Source organism: Drosophila suzukii, chromosome 2R, assembly GCF_043229965.1.
Source record: "Drosophila suzukii chromosome 2R, CBGP_Dsuzu_IsoJpt1.0, whole genome shotgun sequence".
Taxonomy (NCBI): Eukaryota; Metazoa; Arthropoda; class Insecta; order Diptera; family Drosophilidae; genus Drosophila; species Drosophila suzukii.
Window position 1 is genome coordinate 14151195 of NC_092081.1, and position 15570 is coordinate 14166764.

At 43.8% G+C, this 15570-nt stretch overlaps 10 protein-coding genes across 12 annotated transcripts; 1 reads left to right on the forward strand and 9 right to left on the reverse strand.

Annotated features, from left to right (window-relative positions):
- Positions 1-112: 112 nt before the first annotated feature.
- Cdk9 (Cyclin-dependent kinase 9) lies at positions 113-1757 on the reverse strand. 2 transcript variants are annotated; one of them, XM_017074869.4, is made up of 4 exons: positions 1459-1757; positions 1312-1396; positions 996-1253; positions 113-936 (listed from the first exon to the last, which is right to left on the reverse strand). In XM_017074869.4, the coding sequence occupies exons 1-4, from the start codon at positions 1641-1643 to the stop codon at positions 250-252; spliced, it is 1215 nt and encodes a 404-aa protein (XP_016930358.1). In that variant the 5' UTR covers positions 1644-1757; the 3' UTR covers positions 113-249. The 2 variants fall into 2 exon arrangements, with proteins under 2 accessions (XP_016930358.1, XP_065720005.1); XM_065863933.2 differs by having other exon boundaries at positions 1312-1392; positions 1455-1582.
- A 53-nt stretch (positions 1758-1810) lies between these two features.
- On the forward strand, positions 1811-2907 carry bonsai (28S ribosomal protein S15, mitochondrial). Its single transcript, XM_017074872.4, has 3 exons — positions 1811-2090; positions 2153-2286; positions 2347-2907. The coding sequence occupies exons 1-3, from the start codon at positions 1885-1887 to the stop codon at positions 2847-2849; spliced, it is 843 nt and encodes a 280-aa protein (XP_016930361.3). The 5' UTR covers positions 1811-1884; the 3' UTR covers positions 2850-2907.
- On the reverse strand, positions 2841-4218 carry LOC108010058 (zinc finger Ran-binding domain-containing protein 2). Its single transcript, XM_017074870.4, has 3 exons — positions 3972-4218; positions 3582-3892; positions 2841-3516 (listed from the first exon to the last, which is right to left on the reverse strand). The coding sequence occupies exons 1-3, from the start codon at positions 4067-4069 to the stop codon at positions 3074-3076; spliced, it is 852 nt and encodes a 283-aa protein (XP_016930359.3). The 5' UTR covers positions 4070-4218; the 3' UTR covers positions 2841-3073.
- A 783-nt stretch (positions 4219-5001) lies between these two features.
- On the reverse strand, positions 5002-5967 carry RpS24 (ribosomal protein S24). The gene is made up of 2 exons (XM_017072404.4): positions 5820-5967; positions 5002-5571 (listed from the first exon to the last, which is right to left on the reverse strand). Exon 2 carries the CDS (start codon positions 5559-5561, stop codon positions 5166-5168), a length of 396 nt encoding a protein of 131 aa, XP_016927893.1. The 5' UTR covers positions 5562-5571; positions 5820-5967; the 3' UTR covers positions 5002-5165.
- An 837-nt stretch (positions 5968-6804) lies between these two features.
- Ugt317A1 (UDP-glycosyltransferase family 317 member A1) lies at positions 6805-8974 on the reverse strand. 2 transcript variants are annotated; one of them, XM_070995215.1, is made up of 5 exons: positions 8843-8930; positions 8715-8782; positions 8408-8569; positions 8262-8349; positions 6805-8208 (listed from the first exon to the last, which is right to left on the reverse strand). In XM_070995215.1, the coding sequence occupies exons 2-5, from the start codon at positions 8715-8717 to the stop codon at positions 6872-6874; spliced, it is 1590 nt and encodes a 529-aa protein (XP_070851316.1). In that variant the 5' UTR covers positions 8718-8782; positions 8843-8930; the 3' UTR covers positions 6805-6871. The 2 variants fall into 2 exon arrangements, with proteins under 2 accessions (XP_070851316.1, XP_070851315.1); XM_070995214.1 differs by having other exon boundaries at positions 8715-8974.
- A 930-nt stretch (positions 8975-9904) lies between these two features.
- On the reverse strand, positions 9905-11454 carry LOC108008395 (peptidyl-prolyl cis-trans isomerase 6). Its single transcript, XM_017072239.4, has 3 exons — positions 11281-11454; positions 11016-11140; positions 9905-10531 (listed from the first exon to the last, which is right to left on the reverse strand). Exons 1-3 carry the CDS (start codon positions 11368-11370, stop codon positions 10129-10131), a joined length of 618 nt encoding a protein of 205 aa, XP_016927728.2. The 5' UTR covers positions 11371-11454; the 3' UTR covers positions 9905-10128.
- Positions 11455-12085: 631 nt separating this feature from the next.
- LOC108008894 (uncharacterized) lies at positions 12086-12706 on the reverse strand. Its single transcript, XM_017072798.4, has 2 exons — positions 12486-12706; positions 12086-12420 (listed from the first exon to the last, which is right to left on the reverse strand). Exons 1-2 carry the CDS (start codon positions 12662-12664, stop codon positions 12138-12140), a joined length of 462 nt encoding a protein of 153 aa, XP_016928287.3. The 5' UTR covers positions 12665-12706; the 3' UTR covers positions 12086-12137.
- Positions 12707-12823: 117 nt separating this feature from the next.
- Positions 12824-13284, reverse strand: LOC108008925 (uncharacterized). The gene has a single exon (XM_017072834.4). The coding sequence runs from the start codon at positions 13237-13239 to the stop codon at positions 13054-13056; it is 186 nt and encodes a 61-aa protein (XP_016928323.1). The 5' UTR covers positions 13240-13284; the 3' UTR covers positions 12824-13053.
- Positions 13285-13367: 83 nt separating this feature from the next.
- Positions 13368-13950, reverse strand: LOC108008880 (uncharacterized). Its single transcript, XM_017072785.4, has 2 exons — positions 13674-13950; positions 13368-13613 (listed from the first exon to the last, which is right to left on the reverse strand). Exons 1-2 carry the CDS (start codon positions 13925-13927, stop codon positions 13469-13471), a joined length of 399 nt encoding a protein of 132 aa, XP_016928274.3. The 5' UTR covers positions 13928-13950; the 3' UTR covers positions 13368-13468.
- A 393-nt stretch (positions 13951-14343) lies between these two features.
- Positions 14344-14986, reverse strand: LOC108008869 (uncharacterized). The gene is made up of 2 exons (XM_017072774.4): positions 14635-14986; positions 14344-14571 (listed from the first exon to the last, which is right to left on the reverse strand). Exons 1-2 carry the CDS (start codon positions 14967-14969, stop codon positions 14445-14447), a joined length of 462 nt encoding a protein of 153 aa, XP_016928263.3. The 5' UTR covers positions 14970-14986; the 3' UTR covers positions 14344-14444.
- Between the last annotated feature and the right edge of the window lie 584 nt (positions 14987-15570).

The window sequence follows — 15570 nt, forward strand, 5'->3', positions numbered from 1 at the left end:
AAGTTTAAACCAATGGGTTTGAGACTCGAAATTTTATTAAGTGTATAAAAAAAAAACTAAATTAAAAAACTTTAAACAGTAAACCTCAAAAATTGACACGAAAGAACCATACTTTTGTTAAGGATTTTTAGGGCAATCGCTAATGCAAATGCAAATATTTTTATTATATTAAAATTCTAATATAATACCTACACTAGTTGAAAGTGAGAAACTTATAGTACAAATATGGGTGCGTGCACCCCTTGCAGTCTACCAGACCCGGTCAATCATACTGTTGTCCTGGGGCTTCTGGTTCATGGTGGTCAGTTGCTGGTGATAGTTGCGCATTTGGTTGCTGCGCCGTGGCTGCGCCAGATACTCGAACATACTCTGCAGGTGCTGAGACAGCATCTTGCTCAAGTCGCTGGGCATGGGATCTGTCCAGAAAAAGTCGTGGTTGAGGGCTGTATCCGCATCGATGCGTTTCTTAGGATCAAGCGTCAGCAGCTTGTCCAGCAGATCACAGCCGGTGGGGTCCTTGACATAAGGACGTAGACGCTCCTTAACGCGACGCTTCTGGTTCTTTGGCAGCTCAATGGTCTTGTACAGCTCCAACTCCTCCACACCGGGCCATACGTCCGGCGTAAAGGAGCCGCACAGCTGCGAGATGAAGGTCAGCTGCTGTTGCTCGGTGTTGCCCTGCATGATGGGCGAGCGGGTCCACATCTCGGCCATAATGCAGCCGGCTCCCCACATGTCCACGGGCGGACCGTAGTTGCGGTCGCCCAGCAGCAGCTCCGGCGGGCGGTACCACAAGGTAACCACACGATTGGTATATCGATTCTTACTCTCGTTCTTTGGAATGCTGAAGGCGCGGGCCAAACCGAAATCAGCCAGTTTTAGGATGCCATGTTTGGTAATCAGCACATTGGCTGCCTTCATATCACGATGCAGGATCTGGGAATGGGCATGGAAAAGGTCATATTACATATTTCCTTCAAATTATGATGACTCACCTTGTTGCTGTGGATGTAGTACAAACCATTAAGCAGCTGCTGCATAACCTTTTTAATCTCTCCCAGGCTGAACTTGACATTCATGTTTGACAGAAGGCCGGCCAAATCGTGCTCGCAGAAATCAAAGACCAAATAAAAGGTGGATCTGTAACCATTGGTTGCGGTGGCTTTGGTGCGGCAGATCTCGATCAGATTCACCACGTTCTCGTGCTTCAGCAGCTGCAGGATGCGGATCTCTCGCAGGGCCGTGATGGGGAACTGCGGGAGCATACATAAGATATACATTTTGTCTACAGAACTTTGGATTTTCACGCACGCCCTCCTTTTCGTTGTCCATCAGCACCTTCTTCATGGCCACAAACTTCTTGTTGCCCTTCTTCTCGCGAGCCTTGAAGACCTCCCTGCAAACGGAGGAGGTGGGTTTAGGTACGCAAAGCTGGTTATGTCCACTTTGGGGACTTACCCGAAGGTGCCCTGGCCAATTTTGGCCACCTTCTCGTATTTGTTGCTCTCATCGCAGTAGGGAAAGTCGTAGTCCTCGATGTACTTCTGTTTCTCCATCAGGGACATCGTGCGCGAGGAGCTGGATCCCACGTTGGAGGGCGTCGATGTCGACGGCTGCTGGAGCATGTGGGACATGTGCGCCATGCTGGAATATGTCACTATAATTACAGATTTAACAATTCCAGTTCAGAAACGAGACGTCAAACGAAATGAAAGAGAATCAGCAACAATTGGTGTTGCTACAGCTGTTGGTATCGATAACAAATCGATAGATTAGGTCTACTGAACAGCTGTTTAATCGTGTTTTTACTTTTCGTTTGCTTGTACACACTGGCCAAGTGATATAACCTAGCGACAATTTGGCCAAAAAGTAAAACCCGATTTAATGAATAAACTATTGAATATAGCGCAGGCCGGGCAGCGCCATTTTGTCCGGGAATATGCCTTCAAGTCGGATCTGAAAATCAAATGGGTGCGCCCCGAGAAGATCCCGTGCTTTAAGCCGGAGAAGAGCGGCGACCTGGGCAAGCTGCCTCCTCTGAATGCCGATGAACTGCTGCCGGACTTCAGGGACTGCAAGGAGCTGGAGAAGTATGTGGCTTTATCAAATGTATAAAACGTATTTTACCAATATCAATTCATAATTTGTCCAGAGCCGACGAACTGGTTAAATCGCAGTTCAAGCTGAGCAACAATGCCAGTTACCTGACCACAAAGTTCTATCGCGATGAGATGGTAAAGGAGGTGCAAAGACATGCCCAGGATTTCGGGTCAATGGAGGCCAAGTGTATGTACCTATAAGAAGTAAAAATATTGCAACATCAACCTAAAAGAATCCCCCTCTTAGTGGCCAAAATGACTGCTGTGATCCGCCGCTACCAGGAGCACATGGATGCTCATCCGCGCGATAAGATGATCAAGGTGCGTCTCAAGGAGCTTATCGACAAGCGCAAGAAGTTCCTCAAGTACCTGCGACGCTGGGACTATCCCCGTTTCGAGTGGATTCTTGAGAAGCTCGATCTGGTGTATAAGCCACCGCCCACACATTTCCACTGGATCACCCGCAAGGAGTCCCTGCAAAAGTTGACCGACACCTACTGCGAAAATTTAAAGGAAGAGCGCCTGGAGGCCTACCACAAGCAGTTGCAGGCCCAGCAAATACCCTTCCTGGAGGAGGCCATCAAGAAGATGCAGTTTGTGCGGCAGGAGCAGATATCCTGCGATGTGCCCGTTACCGTGACCGAAGAGCAGATCGCCGACTCCAAGAGGCAGCTGGCCCAACTCAAGGAGCTGCAACAGGCGGAGGCAGCCGCCAGCAGCCAGAAACAAAACGATGATGGCTTCAATTAGGCCCGATTCTTTAATGTTACGGTGTCTTACAATAAATGTAAATGCTGATGTTCTTAAATTATACGTTTTATTATACTTTTAGAGTAGACTGGACAGCGTACCACGTGTCATGATCATCTGAGCGCAGACTGGCAAATAAATAATCAGGCAAGAATGATTGCCTTTTAGAAATGTGTGAAAACAGATGCAATTAGAGAGAAGTTCTTAAAGGGTACGGTTCGCAGCTAACGTCTGCGGGGAGAGCCGTGTTTTCGCTTGCCGCCACTGCTGGAGCTACTCGAGCTGCTCGACGACGAGTCACTGGAGCTGGACGAACTAGACGACGACGAGGAGGACACGGAAGATGTAGAGTCGCGAGAAGTACGCTTGCGCTCCTTGTCGCCATTGCCCATGGCCCCTTTGCTCTTGGCATCCGTGGATGTGACCTCCTCGTCGCCCCAGAGATCGTACTTTGACAGATCCTCGTCGTCTCCATCGTCATCGTCCTCTTCGTCTTCCTCTTCCCTTCGCGGCTCATCTCGACTGGACCTCCTGGCCCGCTTGGAGTCTTCTCGGTGCTCGCCGTGCTTTCGCTTCTTGCGACGCCCAAACTCATCGTACTCGCTGTCCGAATCCTGGCGGTCCTTGTACTCCACCACGCCTCGATCGTTGTAACCACCTCCGAAACCTGCAAAGGAGATTGGTGTGTTTAAGGGGGTGTATTTAAGAGGATGTAGGTACTGCAGGACTGACCAGTACGCTCCTCCACGTCCGAGAACTTGGGAGCGTTGCACATGTTGCAGGTCTGGCGACGGGCCCAGTTCACATTGGCGCACTTACTGCACTGCCAATCCTCGGCGCTGAACAAGCCCCGCGACTTGTCGGCCGCCGCCTTGCCGATCTCCGTGCCCAGCTTCTTCTTGCTGGAGCTACTGCTACTGCTGCTGCTCCCATTGCCCCGATCTCGATCCCTATCCCTATCCCGCTCCGGCTTATCACTGCCATCGCGGTCGCGGTCGCATTTATTGCACTGCAATCGGCGGGCGAAGTTCAGATGGCGACAGCTGCAAAATCGTGCAAAAGGTGAGACTCGCAGGACTCCTCGCCCGGTTCGGCCATCCCTGCATCTTTACGGGCACTCACTCGTAATCTGGGCAAATCCAATCGCCAGGCGAAGCGACGCTTCCTCCGCCGCTGCTTCCTGCGCCGCCCGCTGCCACGCCCCCGTTCGAAGTGGACATGGCTGGGCGTTGGCTGAGACCTCTGCTAAAGGATAATGCTACAAGTAGTCCTCCACAGGCCTGAGGAGCACCATCTAACCGAAACTTTTTTTTACCAATATAATATTCTGTATACGGTACGAATTAGAGCTGCCAAAACATCGATTCCACTATCGATAGTCTGGCTTTGGCCGGCACCGTCGATTGACTATGCCGATAGAACAAAATTGGAAAGTTCTATGTGGGGTGTTCCTTTTTGTTCCTTAAAATTGTTAAACAAAAATAATATTTCATTATCGAATTAAATTAACTCCCCTTAAAAGCATTAAGCAGAAAATAAAACATTAAAATAATGCTTTTAAAAGTACAACATATTCTTCCAAGTTAAATGATTATTCAAAACTAAGATTTTCAACCATACAAAAATACTTTGAACATTTCTCTAATTAATTAATAAGCTCCTTGAGTGCTCAGAAAATTCAGAAATTTAAATCAAATTCATAAACAAAATTGGGTGGAATAGAACACTGAAAATACTTTAAAATGTCCTAGTTTCTTTCAAAAAACAATTCAAGCTAATATAAGACAATATCAATAAAATTGTTCCACGAACTTTTGAAAAATTAATGATCAAAGTTTGATTTGAATGTTAAGAGTAGTGTATTTCTTACATTCTGAGGTACAATGCATATTACACTGTTTAAATGTGTATTTAAAGAAATGTAGAAACCAGTACGTTTGATTGCAAAATATTTTTAAATATTTACATAAACAATTATAAAAAATGTTATGCATTTTGTACAATGAATGACTCTAAATATAAACTGTTACAAAAAAGGAACGTTCGAAAAATACATAACTACTGAAGAAGTCTCCAGGCAATTTACATTTTGTCCAACCACTTGGAACTTCACTTGCACTCGCACTTTACCCAATCAGTAAACCACAAGAACTTGTATACTTTTAGAGTTTTATTTCCTTAGTTTACAAACAAAAGCCGCTCCAAAAGTAAACACTGATTTTGTTTTGTCGTTTGTTGGATGGTTGGTAAAAAGTTTGACTAACGCATAACCAGCAGCTTTTGGGAATAGTCGGGAACAGCGACAGAGGTCCTCGCTTACTTCTTGCCAGTGCCGATCTTGGCCTTGGCAGTGCCGCGCACCTTCTTCATCCTGTTGCGGCGCTCCTTGCGCTGCTTGCGCGTCTGCTTCTTCTGCTCGAAGAGACCGTGGCGGGCCAGACGGTACTTGGGCTCGAACTTCTTGGCGAAGTCCAAGGTGTCGTAGATGAGGGCGAAGCCAGTGGAGCGACCGCCACCGAAGTTGGTGCGGAATCCGAAGGCGAAGACCACATCGGGGGTGACCTTGTACATGGCGGCCAGCTTCTCGCGGATCTCGGTCTTGTTCACCGACGACAGTCCAGGGTGCAGGACATCGCAGACCATCTGTTTCCTGGCGAGCAGGCGGTTGGTCATGAACTTGCGGGTGCGGATGGTGGCGGTTGTACCGGACATTTTGACGGAGCTGCAATAAGATGGTCGGGGATTAGATTGGGTCTTTCATTCACATAGAATTCTCGTCACTGCATATTGTTTTTGTCGCCACCGAGCGGATCAACATAACCTCACTGGCCATGGGTGCTCCAGGTCCCCACGTGTGACACGTTTCTGGGATTATTCGACTCCCCGGGGCGAAACCTTCAATCACAGAGCACCGGGCATCTTACTGCCGATCTTGGCCTGCATTTTGAAACAGTTTTGGGGGCTAATTACCTTTTAAAACACTTGAAAAGGTTTTAAACACGTCGTTTTGCGAACGCGATTCAGTAGAAAGGAAGATGGCCGTGCCTTAGAGATGGAACAAAAAGCGATGATTCGATGCTATCGATGTTTCCAGAAAATGGCAGCACCGATGTTTTTCATTCAAACAGCATTGCCATATTGTAGCGTAGATTTGAAATTAAAAATTTAAAATTTAAAAAAGAAAAACATTCGATCGATTGCTTTGAAGAATTTTAACTCTAACTTCTTGTTTGCAAATTATATTATTTTACTAAAAATTATAATTGTAACTGGCTCCGATTACCTGAGCGGTGAATTTTCTAAAATTGTTAAGATTATAAGCTTTTAACATAACTATCGTTCGAAAGTGTTGATAAGCCATTTGAACGGACTAAAGCCATACCAACACTTGATTGGCGGCAACGTAACGCATTTTGCTTGGCGCCAAATTTAAAAGTTTGTTACGTGTTTAGGGCTTTGAGTGGAACTGGCCTAACTTCGTGCCCCTTGATTTTTATTATGTCATAAAACGAAAACAATTTTTTGATTCGTATACAAAACTAATTTAAGGAATATATTCTAGAACCATGCCAATTGAAGCATAAGTAATGAATTTCGATTCCAACCAGGTAAAAAAGGTTCAGACTTATCGACTAATTATATTTTAACATACATATGTGCTTTAAGATGGTAAATTAAAAAAAAAACATTGTGATTTTCTCTCTGTGTCTGTGATTAATAAGAAATGAAAACACTTGGTAATTAAAGCATTAAGTCTTCAACGGGACAGTAGTTCTTTTGACTCGCAGAACAGCTGAAATTAAATTTGATGAGTATTAGTTTTTTTCCCAATTTCCCAATTTTACTAACACCTAAAAAATGGTCCCATGAAATTTGAAATTTTATTAAACCATTTATAGGTTCTTGAATGACAAAAACAAGCTTTCTGCAGATTCAACATTTACTTTTTCATATGTTTGGGAATGCCGATTCATATTGCAATAAAATCTGCATTGTATGCACTTTATTCTCATACATAAAACTTATTTTACTTTGATCACCTTGGAATTGTTTTTTTTATTCCAAACATAAAAGCCACCATAGCTTAGGGCCGCCAGTAGGGTTACAACGAGAGTAGCGATTCCGGCATAGAACACAAAGAGGTCGAACAAGTGCAGTTGGCAGGAGGAGATCCCGACTCCACGGGTCTTTAAAGCCGCTCCTCCTTTGTGCCGGGCCACATAGTTCACCCAGAAGAGAGCGCTGGCCAGGGCGCCAAGAGGACGGTCCCTGAACTCTAGGGACACATCACGAATCGTCAACTGGAAGTGTGACTCCTTGAGCAGTCTATCCACTGCCCAGTTTAGGGAGTCGGTTGTCACATTCCCCTCCTGCAGCGGCAGGCCCACTCCCAATCGCACGGCCAGCTCCATGTTCCGCCTCTCGTGCTGGAAGAGAGGCAATCCCAAAATGGGCACATTCCGCACAATGCCCTCCTGCAGGTTCAGAAGATCACCATTAGTCAGGAAGACCTTGACCCTTGGATGCGCCAGGATATCGATTTGCGGCACTGCATGTTGGATCATCACATTCTTAGGCAAACCCTCCAGCTTCTTGACATCGTGACAGGTCCAGATGATGCCCTCTTTTCGGGAGGAAAAGAAGGCAAACAGAGTATCCAGCTTGTCCTTGGCTAACTGGCCACAAGGCTGCTCATTTCCCAGCTGTACATATATAACTCCAGGACGTGCCTCGTCCAGAAAACGCTTCACATTCCAGGGCAGCTCCTTGGGACCACGGATATGTAGACCACCAGCGGGAACGATTTGCTGGATGCTCACTTTGGGAGTCATCAAGGGGACATGGCTATTTAGCAGAAGCACCGATAGCTGGCTAGCCTGCAGTTCGGGGATCGAGTGCTGAAGCTTGAAGTACTTGGCCACCAGTTGCTCCTGACCGCCGTAGTGATCCTTGATGAACCTCTTCCTGCGAGCAATACACTCCCGGATATTGCCAAGTCGCTCGGAGAAGGTCAACTGGGGCAAGTCCCGCTCAAAATCGATGGGGGTACAGGCGGCGGGAACCAGTGCCTCCTGCACGGCTTCCATATAGTTGCCAAAATCTGTGGAAATGATCCCAACAACAGGCCTCTGATGAAGAGCTCCCAATGCCAACAGAGCCTCCGTGTAGAAGTAGTCCACCAGGATCACATCAAAGTCGAACTCAAGGTAAGACATCTTAAGCAATTTCTGAATGGGCTCTTGGGAGAGAAAGTGATCCAGGGCACGGGCTCCCACGCTGGCCAACGACTGGCGGAGATTTTCAGTGGGTAGACGTCCAAGATCAGCGAGGTTTCCCTTAGGAGCCGCATGTTTTTGCACTGTTTTGGGATAATATTAGGGTGTTAAGGTATCCATATTATAATCTACTTACACTCGCTCCAAAAGGGATATTCAGCTATCACCGTTTCCGTCACATTTTCTAGGGATTCTCCCAAACCATGTCCCGTATAAACTTCAATCTGTGAGAAAAAACTTATCAATGATATTCACCAATTTTTAACGAGGATTACCACTAACTATGTGTTCTCGACTGGCCAGTTCCGTCACCAGAGTCCGCATTACCGCAAAGTGACCCTCGTTGGCATGGGGAAACAGCACTAGGATCTTGGCAGCCTGGGAAGTCTGACCCAGTATTAGACCAAAAATAGCCAGCAAGATCCAACGATTCCATTGAGCTTCCTGTGGAATACAATTCACAAAAATTAGATCACTTCCGAAAGTACACATCATCCCATAATAGATTCCCCGGCAATTTCTTATCAGTCTGCCAGTTGTCAGGCTATTCAGATGACATTTATTGAACTTCTTGGACCCATGTACCAACCATGTTCCGTAATTTAAGTATTAGCGAGGTATTAAATTAAGTTCCGGCCGTACTTCAATTGCATTCGTCTGGAAAATTCTTCCGGTTTTATTGAGTAAACGAATCAGACTAAACTAATCTCTCCTTACGCCTTGACTCCGCACAAAAAAAACAAAACACTGAACTGATTGCTCTCGGGAATATAATCTAAGAAATACGTCCAGAGTTCTGTGGTCACTGGAACATGTGTGGCACATGAGATTGCCACCAGACCCCAATACATATGCCTTGTATATAGATCCTATTGCTTTCATTAATGTATACAGAGCTATTGTGGGGTCTCGGAAAGGGGTACAATGCACCGACATATGTATAGCATTCCCCCCAGTTGAGCGATATGAGATCGTCTCTTGAGTTTATTGTTTCTCTCGCTTTAAACAAAGAGTGTGGGGAGTTAAGATTTGTTCACATATGCATAATTGTACAATGTTCTTATGTTTGAGTGCAATTGCTAATTGTAAAACTGCAAAATCATCTATGTCTGACAAAAGTTCTAAATATATATTTTTTTTATAGTCGCACTTACAAGGGGTCTGATATGGTTTTTTAAATTTATAGGACTTCGGAGGTATATTTTCCGATGTTGAATAGAAATCTTGTTTGTCTTATCAGGCAGTTATAACATTTAAATTTATTAACTTTTTTTAATTATCAGTAACATATTTATAAGTTTGTTGTTCAAACTGAAGATGTAACCAGAAAGTTGGCGATTTTCAGTCAGTTGTTACAATAGTGACCCACTTAAAGTGGTAAATTATACAAATTTTTCCAGAAACAGTTTTGCACCTGTTCCTTCAATCATATCCAATTATTTCCCAATAGACCAAACAAACTGAATAAACATAGGCATATGTAAATTTTCAGCTGTATGTACTTCAATTGGCGCAAATGTGCAAATCAGAAAAATGTGACAAACTGAACGTTGTTTATCAACAACAAAAGGGAACAGAAATCTAAATCGAGACCAGCGGAACATTTATACACAGGCAAACAAATTGGCGAAGAAGGCAAAAACCGGTTGCCACTAAGGGAAGTCGCCAAAAGAAGAAAGCGATGGAAGGGGTTCCAAAACCGGTTCATTGAACCTGAGCACAACCGGCATTATGGTATAGACACACAAAAGAGCTGGAAAAAAGAATGATTCCATCTCCTTTATCACACACAATTCTCTTTATTTATGCCATTTCTTAGTTCTTTTCTTTTTTTAGTTGAGCACTGTTCGTTGCTTACGGAACAAAATGTAAATAAACATGGCGAGCTATGGTAAATGCATATGTCTGGAAAAATCGATAATGCGTTTAGGCTTAAATCAAATCGGTTATGCTTGCTGATGGATGATGAGGCTCAGTATGTAGAGTCCGCTCCCAAAACCAGTTTAGTCGGTGGCATCGGCCTTGGCCACGGAGAAGGCCTCCGCAACGGGGATGCTGCCGCTGTTGGCGATGACCACATCCTTGACGGGACGGTCGCGGGCATCGGTGGCCGAGTTCTCGATCTGGCGCACCACATTCATGCCGGACAGGATCTTGCCGAAGACGACGTGACGTCCGTCCAGCCAGCTGGTCTGCTTGGTGGTGATGAAGAACTGGGATCCGTTGGTGTCCTTGCCAGCGTTGGCCATGCTCAACCAACCGGCACCGTAGTGCTTCAGCTTGAAGTTCTCATCCTCGAAGCGCTCGCCATAGATGGAGCGTCCTCCGGTACCATCGCCCTTGGTGAAGTCGCCACCCTGGATCATGAAGTCCTTGATGATGCGGTGGAACTTGCTGCCCTTGTAGCTGCAACGAACAAAATGGATATAATTAGTTTGGTCACTTTATTTTTGGATAAGTACCCAGCGTTTTAGCTTGTTATTTTAAGAAATATCATTTTAAAATATCTTTTGCTTTCAAAAATAAATATCTAATTTGTCAGTAGTTCCACTTGAACTCCGACTTTAGTGTATTGTGTTAATAAATGCGTAAAAACTATTTGGAATAATTTTGTAAGTGCATCTGAGGCATAACAGAGAGGATTGAGTCTAGATAGCGCTCTTTGTTAACCCATTAGTCCCAACTATCCTAGAGATTTGCTTTGTCAACTAATGATTGGTCGCTTAAAGGCCACGTAATTGCTTTAATTTGAGAGCCCCGCTATAACCTACAAAGACTCGTAGTGCCCTGGTGTGCGAGTGCCGTTAATCAGCGGCATCTTTCGCTTGATTAAGCGGTACCTGGTACCCTACATATACTATTTAATGGTATCAAGTACCCCTTTACTCACCCTTCGCCCTCGGGCTTCTGGGCCAGCTCCTTGAAGTTCTCCACAGTCTTCGGAACGGTCTTGCCAAACAGACCGATTTCGATGCGACCAGCGGGCTCACCGCCAATGGTGATGTCAAAGAAAACCTACGCAATCAGAATTGGTTTATTATTAACAAATCATCTCACTTGATTTACGTCGCAGCGGATGTGTATATACATAGTTGGCTAGGGTAGCTATAAGAATTCTGGGAAAGGGACAGGACGATAAACAAAGAAGCACCCACCTTCTCGGTCACTTTGGGTCCTTTGCTGTCATCGGCAACGACGATGCCGGCCACCAGGGTCACCACGCACACGGATAAGAACAACTTCATGGTTCCGGAAATTTTCAGCGATTGAATTCTTTTCGGTTCTTTCGGTTGAAATCGGCGATTAGTATGATCGCGGCCTCGTTGGTGAATTATACCGACTCGCTCAAAAATACCATTTTCATTTTTGAAAAATACTATAATTTTCCTAGCGGTCACACTGAAAATGCTAACATGGTTTTGGTCTCGAATAACATAGAAGTACCCTTGCTTAAAGTTTTTAAAACTGATGGTATGACCTACAGATATTTTTAATACCATTGATAGAAAATAATTTATTCGTGTGTTTATGATAAGATATAATTCCAGTCCAACAACCGGATATTATTTTACCCACCCTGTTAACTTTTCTCTCTGAATCCCGGCATATCTTCCTGAAGTTGTTCACAATTCGAAAGGTAAGCAAATGAGAATTTTCATTCATTCAAAATACTTGGAGGGCATTTTAAATTTAAAGGTTGATGCTTATAAATTAATCACAATGCACTGCAAAAATTGAATATTGTTTCGCGTTGTATTTCATAAAAAGCTCTTTCTGGAATGATACAAAAGTTAATAAGTATCGTAACTGCATTTTGGCGCCGGAATACTATAATGAAGATACATCAGAGTATTGGTAACATTTAAGAGAACGTGTATTTGTTATTTCTTTCTGTTATTACTTTTTTTTATTGCTTTTTTCTGTTGTTGAATTTTAATTTAAATAAAATTTATTTGACCAAGACGGGAGCTCTATGTAGAGCTTTCACACAGTGAATACAAAAATCTTTTGATCATTGATGTACTGCTATTTGTGTTTGGGACTTTTCCAGTTCCTTAGCTGCTTTCTTTGCCCTTTTCTCTTCCCTATTGGCCAGAACTTTTTCCCGGGATTTCTGGGCCCTTTCGGCGCAGTCCTTTGGACGTGTTTTCAGAGTCATATCATCCACAGCCGCCTGTTTACGAGCTGATCTTGAAATACACCGTTCCATGCAGCTGATGTCTACGAATCTTCCAATGAAGCAGCCACAGTGTGAGCAATAGTGGTTAATGTCCTGACGGCCTGGCCACTTTTTACTAAAAATTGGAAATGCAAGAATTAATTCAAAATCCCAACTAAGAACTCTAGGAAATATCAATACCAAAGTTTTGTGAATCCCAAAAATTTCTGAAGGCAAGTAACCACCTCCAATTGCACCACACTGGTTCCGTACTTTTCACACGAAGGACAATGTATCCATGTGGGCTCCTCTTTTAGGTAACCCACTTGTTGTTTATGACTGACACTAATGGCCACAATCTGCGGTTCGTCTACGGCCATGATGTGTATTCTAGCGAGAATGTTTGGTGACTGAACGTAGATCCAAATATAAAGAGATCATATCAGATACAGAGATTTCCAGCTAGCGCTGCCTCTCTTCTCCGATATTTCTCTCGCTGAGGCGTTGGTCTGGTAATTAATTTAACACATGAAATCATATACATATATCATTCTCTCTTTATTACAAAATACCATTTGTAAACATTTGATTTCAGAGAATATTTAGAATTATATATATTGAGAATTACAACATTATTTTAAACAGTTTAAAACGTTTTTATTATTTACAATATGATCAACGTATGAAACAAAAATAAAATGCACTCTATATTGTAGTAATTTTTATCCTTGTCATGATAGATAGATTGGATTACATCTTTGGGGATGGTCTACAGTTGTGGACGGCGGTATACGCCCAGGTACTCCCCGCAGGCCCCACAGTGGTGTCTCTTGGTGCAACAACGCAGCCAGGATCGCACCACACGAGTCTTAGCCTTAACCCTGCAATAGGGACAGGTTATCTCGTTGGGACCGGGACCAACGGCAAAGTAAAGCGCTTGCGGATCCTGAGCCATGTCGAACTGCAAGATGTGGACTGTTTCAAAATCAAACGAAGACTGAGACAAGCGAAGAGAAATTAGAGGTATAACATGATCAAAAACGCCTCCAAAGAGAAGAACAGAGAGAAAGAACAACAGAGAACGAATGTGATCATTTCAGTTTTATTTTTGTTTTGATGGTTTTGCAGTGGGTGGGTGTTCGGATATTATGAAAACATTTCAAAAAATGTTTAAACTATGCTGACTAGGCGGTGGTTGCCTTAATTTTTAGGGGTTCCCTCCTCTTCATAGAGCGTCCAAAGTAGCAACCACAATTGCCGCAGTAATGACTTCGATCGGTTTGCTTGCAGGGCACATAGTAATTGAAACAGCAGCAACAACAAAAGCTCCTGCAATAGGATTCATTAGGTTTCAGGTTTTCCAATTTTCCAAAAGTTATTATAACCTACACAAAAAGACAGCCCACAATGCGATTCAGTTCACTGGCCCACCACTTGAGATCATTCTGCACCACACTCAGATCCTTGATGCCGCAGGCGGGACACTTGATCTCTACAGGTTCGCGTGGGAGGTTCAGGAAGGTGCCTGCCAGGGGTGTGGCAAAGTTTTCGTAGATCTTCCGCTCCTTTCGATCCTCCAGAGCCTTCGCCTCCCGCTCCCTAATCTCCTGCGCCGTTTCCTTCTCCGGCAGCGTTGTCGTCATGATCACTCAACAATCGAAACTGAATCGAACAAGAAGGCAACCTGTTTGGATACTCAAAAGAGAGCCACTGGCACACAGAGAAATCATAATATCTCAGAACACAGAATAATAAATTTAGCTAGTATTACCCAAAAGAAACTCTCTATCTGTTTCTAAAATGAAGATGAGAGTTACTTTACGTACTTTACCATTCTCAATACGCTGAAACATCGCTTAAGATACTTTCTTAGGGTGATTATCAAAATTAGTACATGTAATAAACCCTTTATACTATTTATTTGGTTTAAATGTATTAATGTATCTCTTTTACACTTTCACTTTTATTTTCCCAGTGTGGCGAAGAGTATGTATAGAGTATGAAGAGTACTTTATACATATATGAGTTCTGGAAGAGCAAAACGAGAGCAACGCGAGAATTGATTTACGGTGCGTCTTTAATTGAGTTAGATGCGTAATAGAATTACAAATCGTATAAATATTTGGCATTAATTTCATTTTAATTGGTCCATTGAGTAGCCTATTTGGCCTTGCGCTGGATTCCCACTTTGCCGCCACACGAACTGCAATAAACACCCTTGGTGGTCCATTCCCGGTTGCATCCGCACCAGGTGCAAACGCAGCAGATCCAAAAGAGTGGAAAAATGCTGCAGGGAAGGATGATGAAGAAATGGTTTATCCAGATTAGAATGATGGGTCATATTCTTTACCACGAAAGCAGACTGAGACAAAAGCTGGCATCCTTGCAAGTGGCTGCTCGCATCACAGCCGCTTCGCTCCTCTCCCGACAGAGTGGGCACAGTAACTTGTAGGTGGAGGGTCCTACGGCGTAATATCGGGGTCGTGGCTGCTTACTGGAGGCGGAAACTGGAGCAGCTGACTCCTGGGCGATCAGGGTTACCTTCTCCGCGGCATGGTCATCTATGAACGGCACCATACCATCCTCCAGCACCACATTGGCAATGATATTCCTGGACCGTTCCTCCGCCGTCGCAGCGGGCACCAATCTCACCCGCAACCTCTCCACCTTCTGATGCTGCTCCATGGTAACTGACTATCTGATCTCCGCCAGAACAAACAAAACTCATCAGCGAGAGCGAGGCGCTTGCAAAGAGAATCTAGAAGAGAGTTTCCACTGTGGAGAAGAATTTGTACATGGCCATGGAGCTATGATGTCATCAGCAGCTATTCAGGGAATTCTCATTCGACTTGGCCCCTCAACCAGAACCAGATCGACAGCCAAACGTTTGGCGAATATTTGTTTATCCAAAATATAGATCTAACCCACATAAACCACATGGAAAACGTTTCGAAATTCTTAATATTTTATACTTCATGATATTGATGATGATAGATATTGAAAGATATTATTTTATACTGATCATAAAAATGCTATTTTTTTCAAAAAGTTGTCAGATTTAAAGATAGAAACAGTATAATTATTTGCTTTCGTTCAATAATTATGCTGATCAGTGTTTTTTCTTTATAAGAAGTAGTTCGTTTACCGGTAAAACCAGCTGATAGTTATGACCGTTTATGTTTATGTTTTGGTTTTAGGTTTTGTGTTTATGTTTGGGTTTGCTTTGTTATTACTTTTTAACGATTTTAAACTGAGCTGAGTGAACTTCTATTGAGAGAGAGCTTCA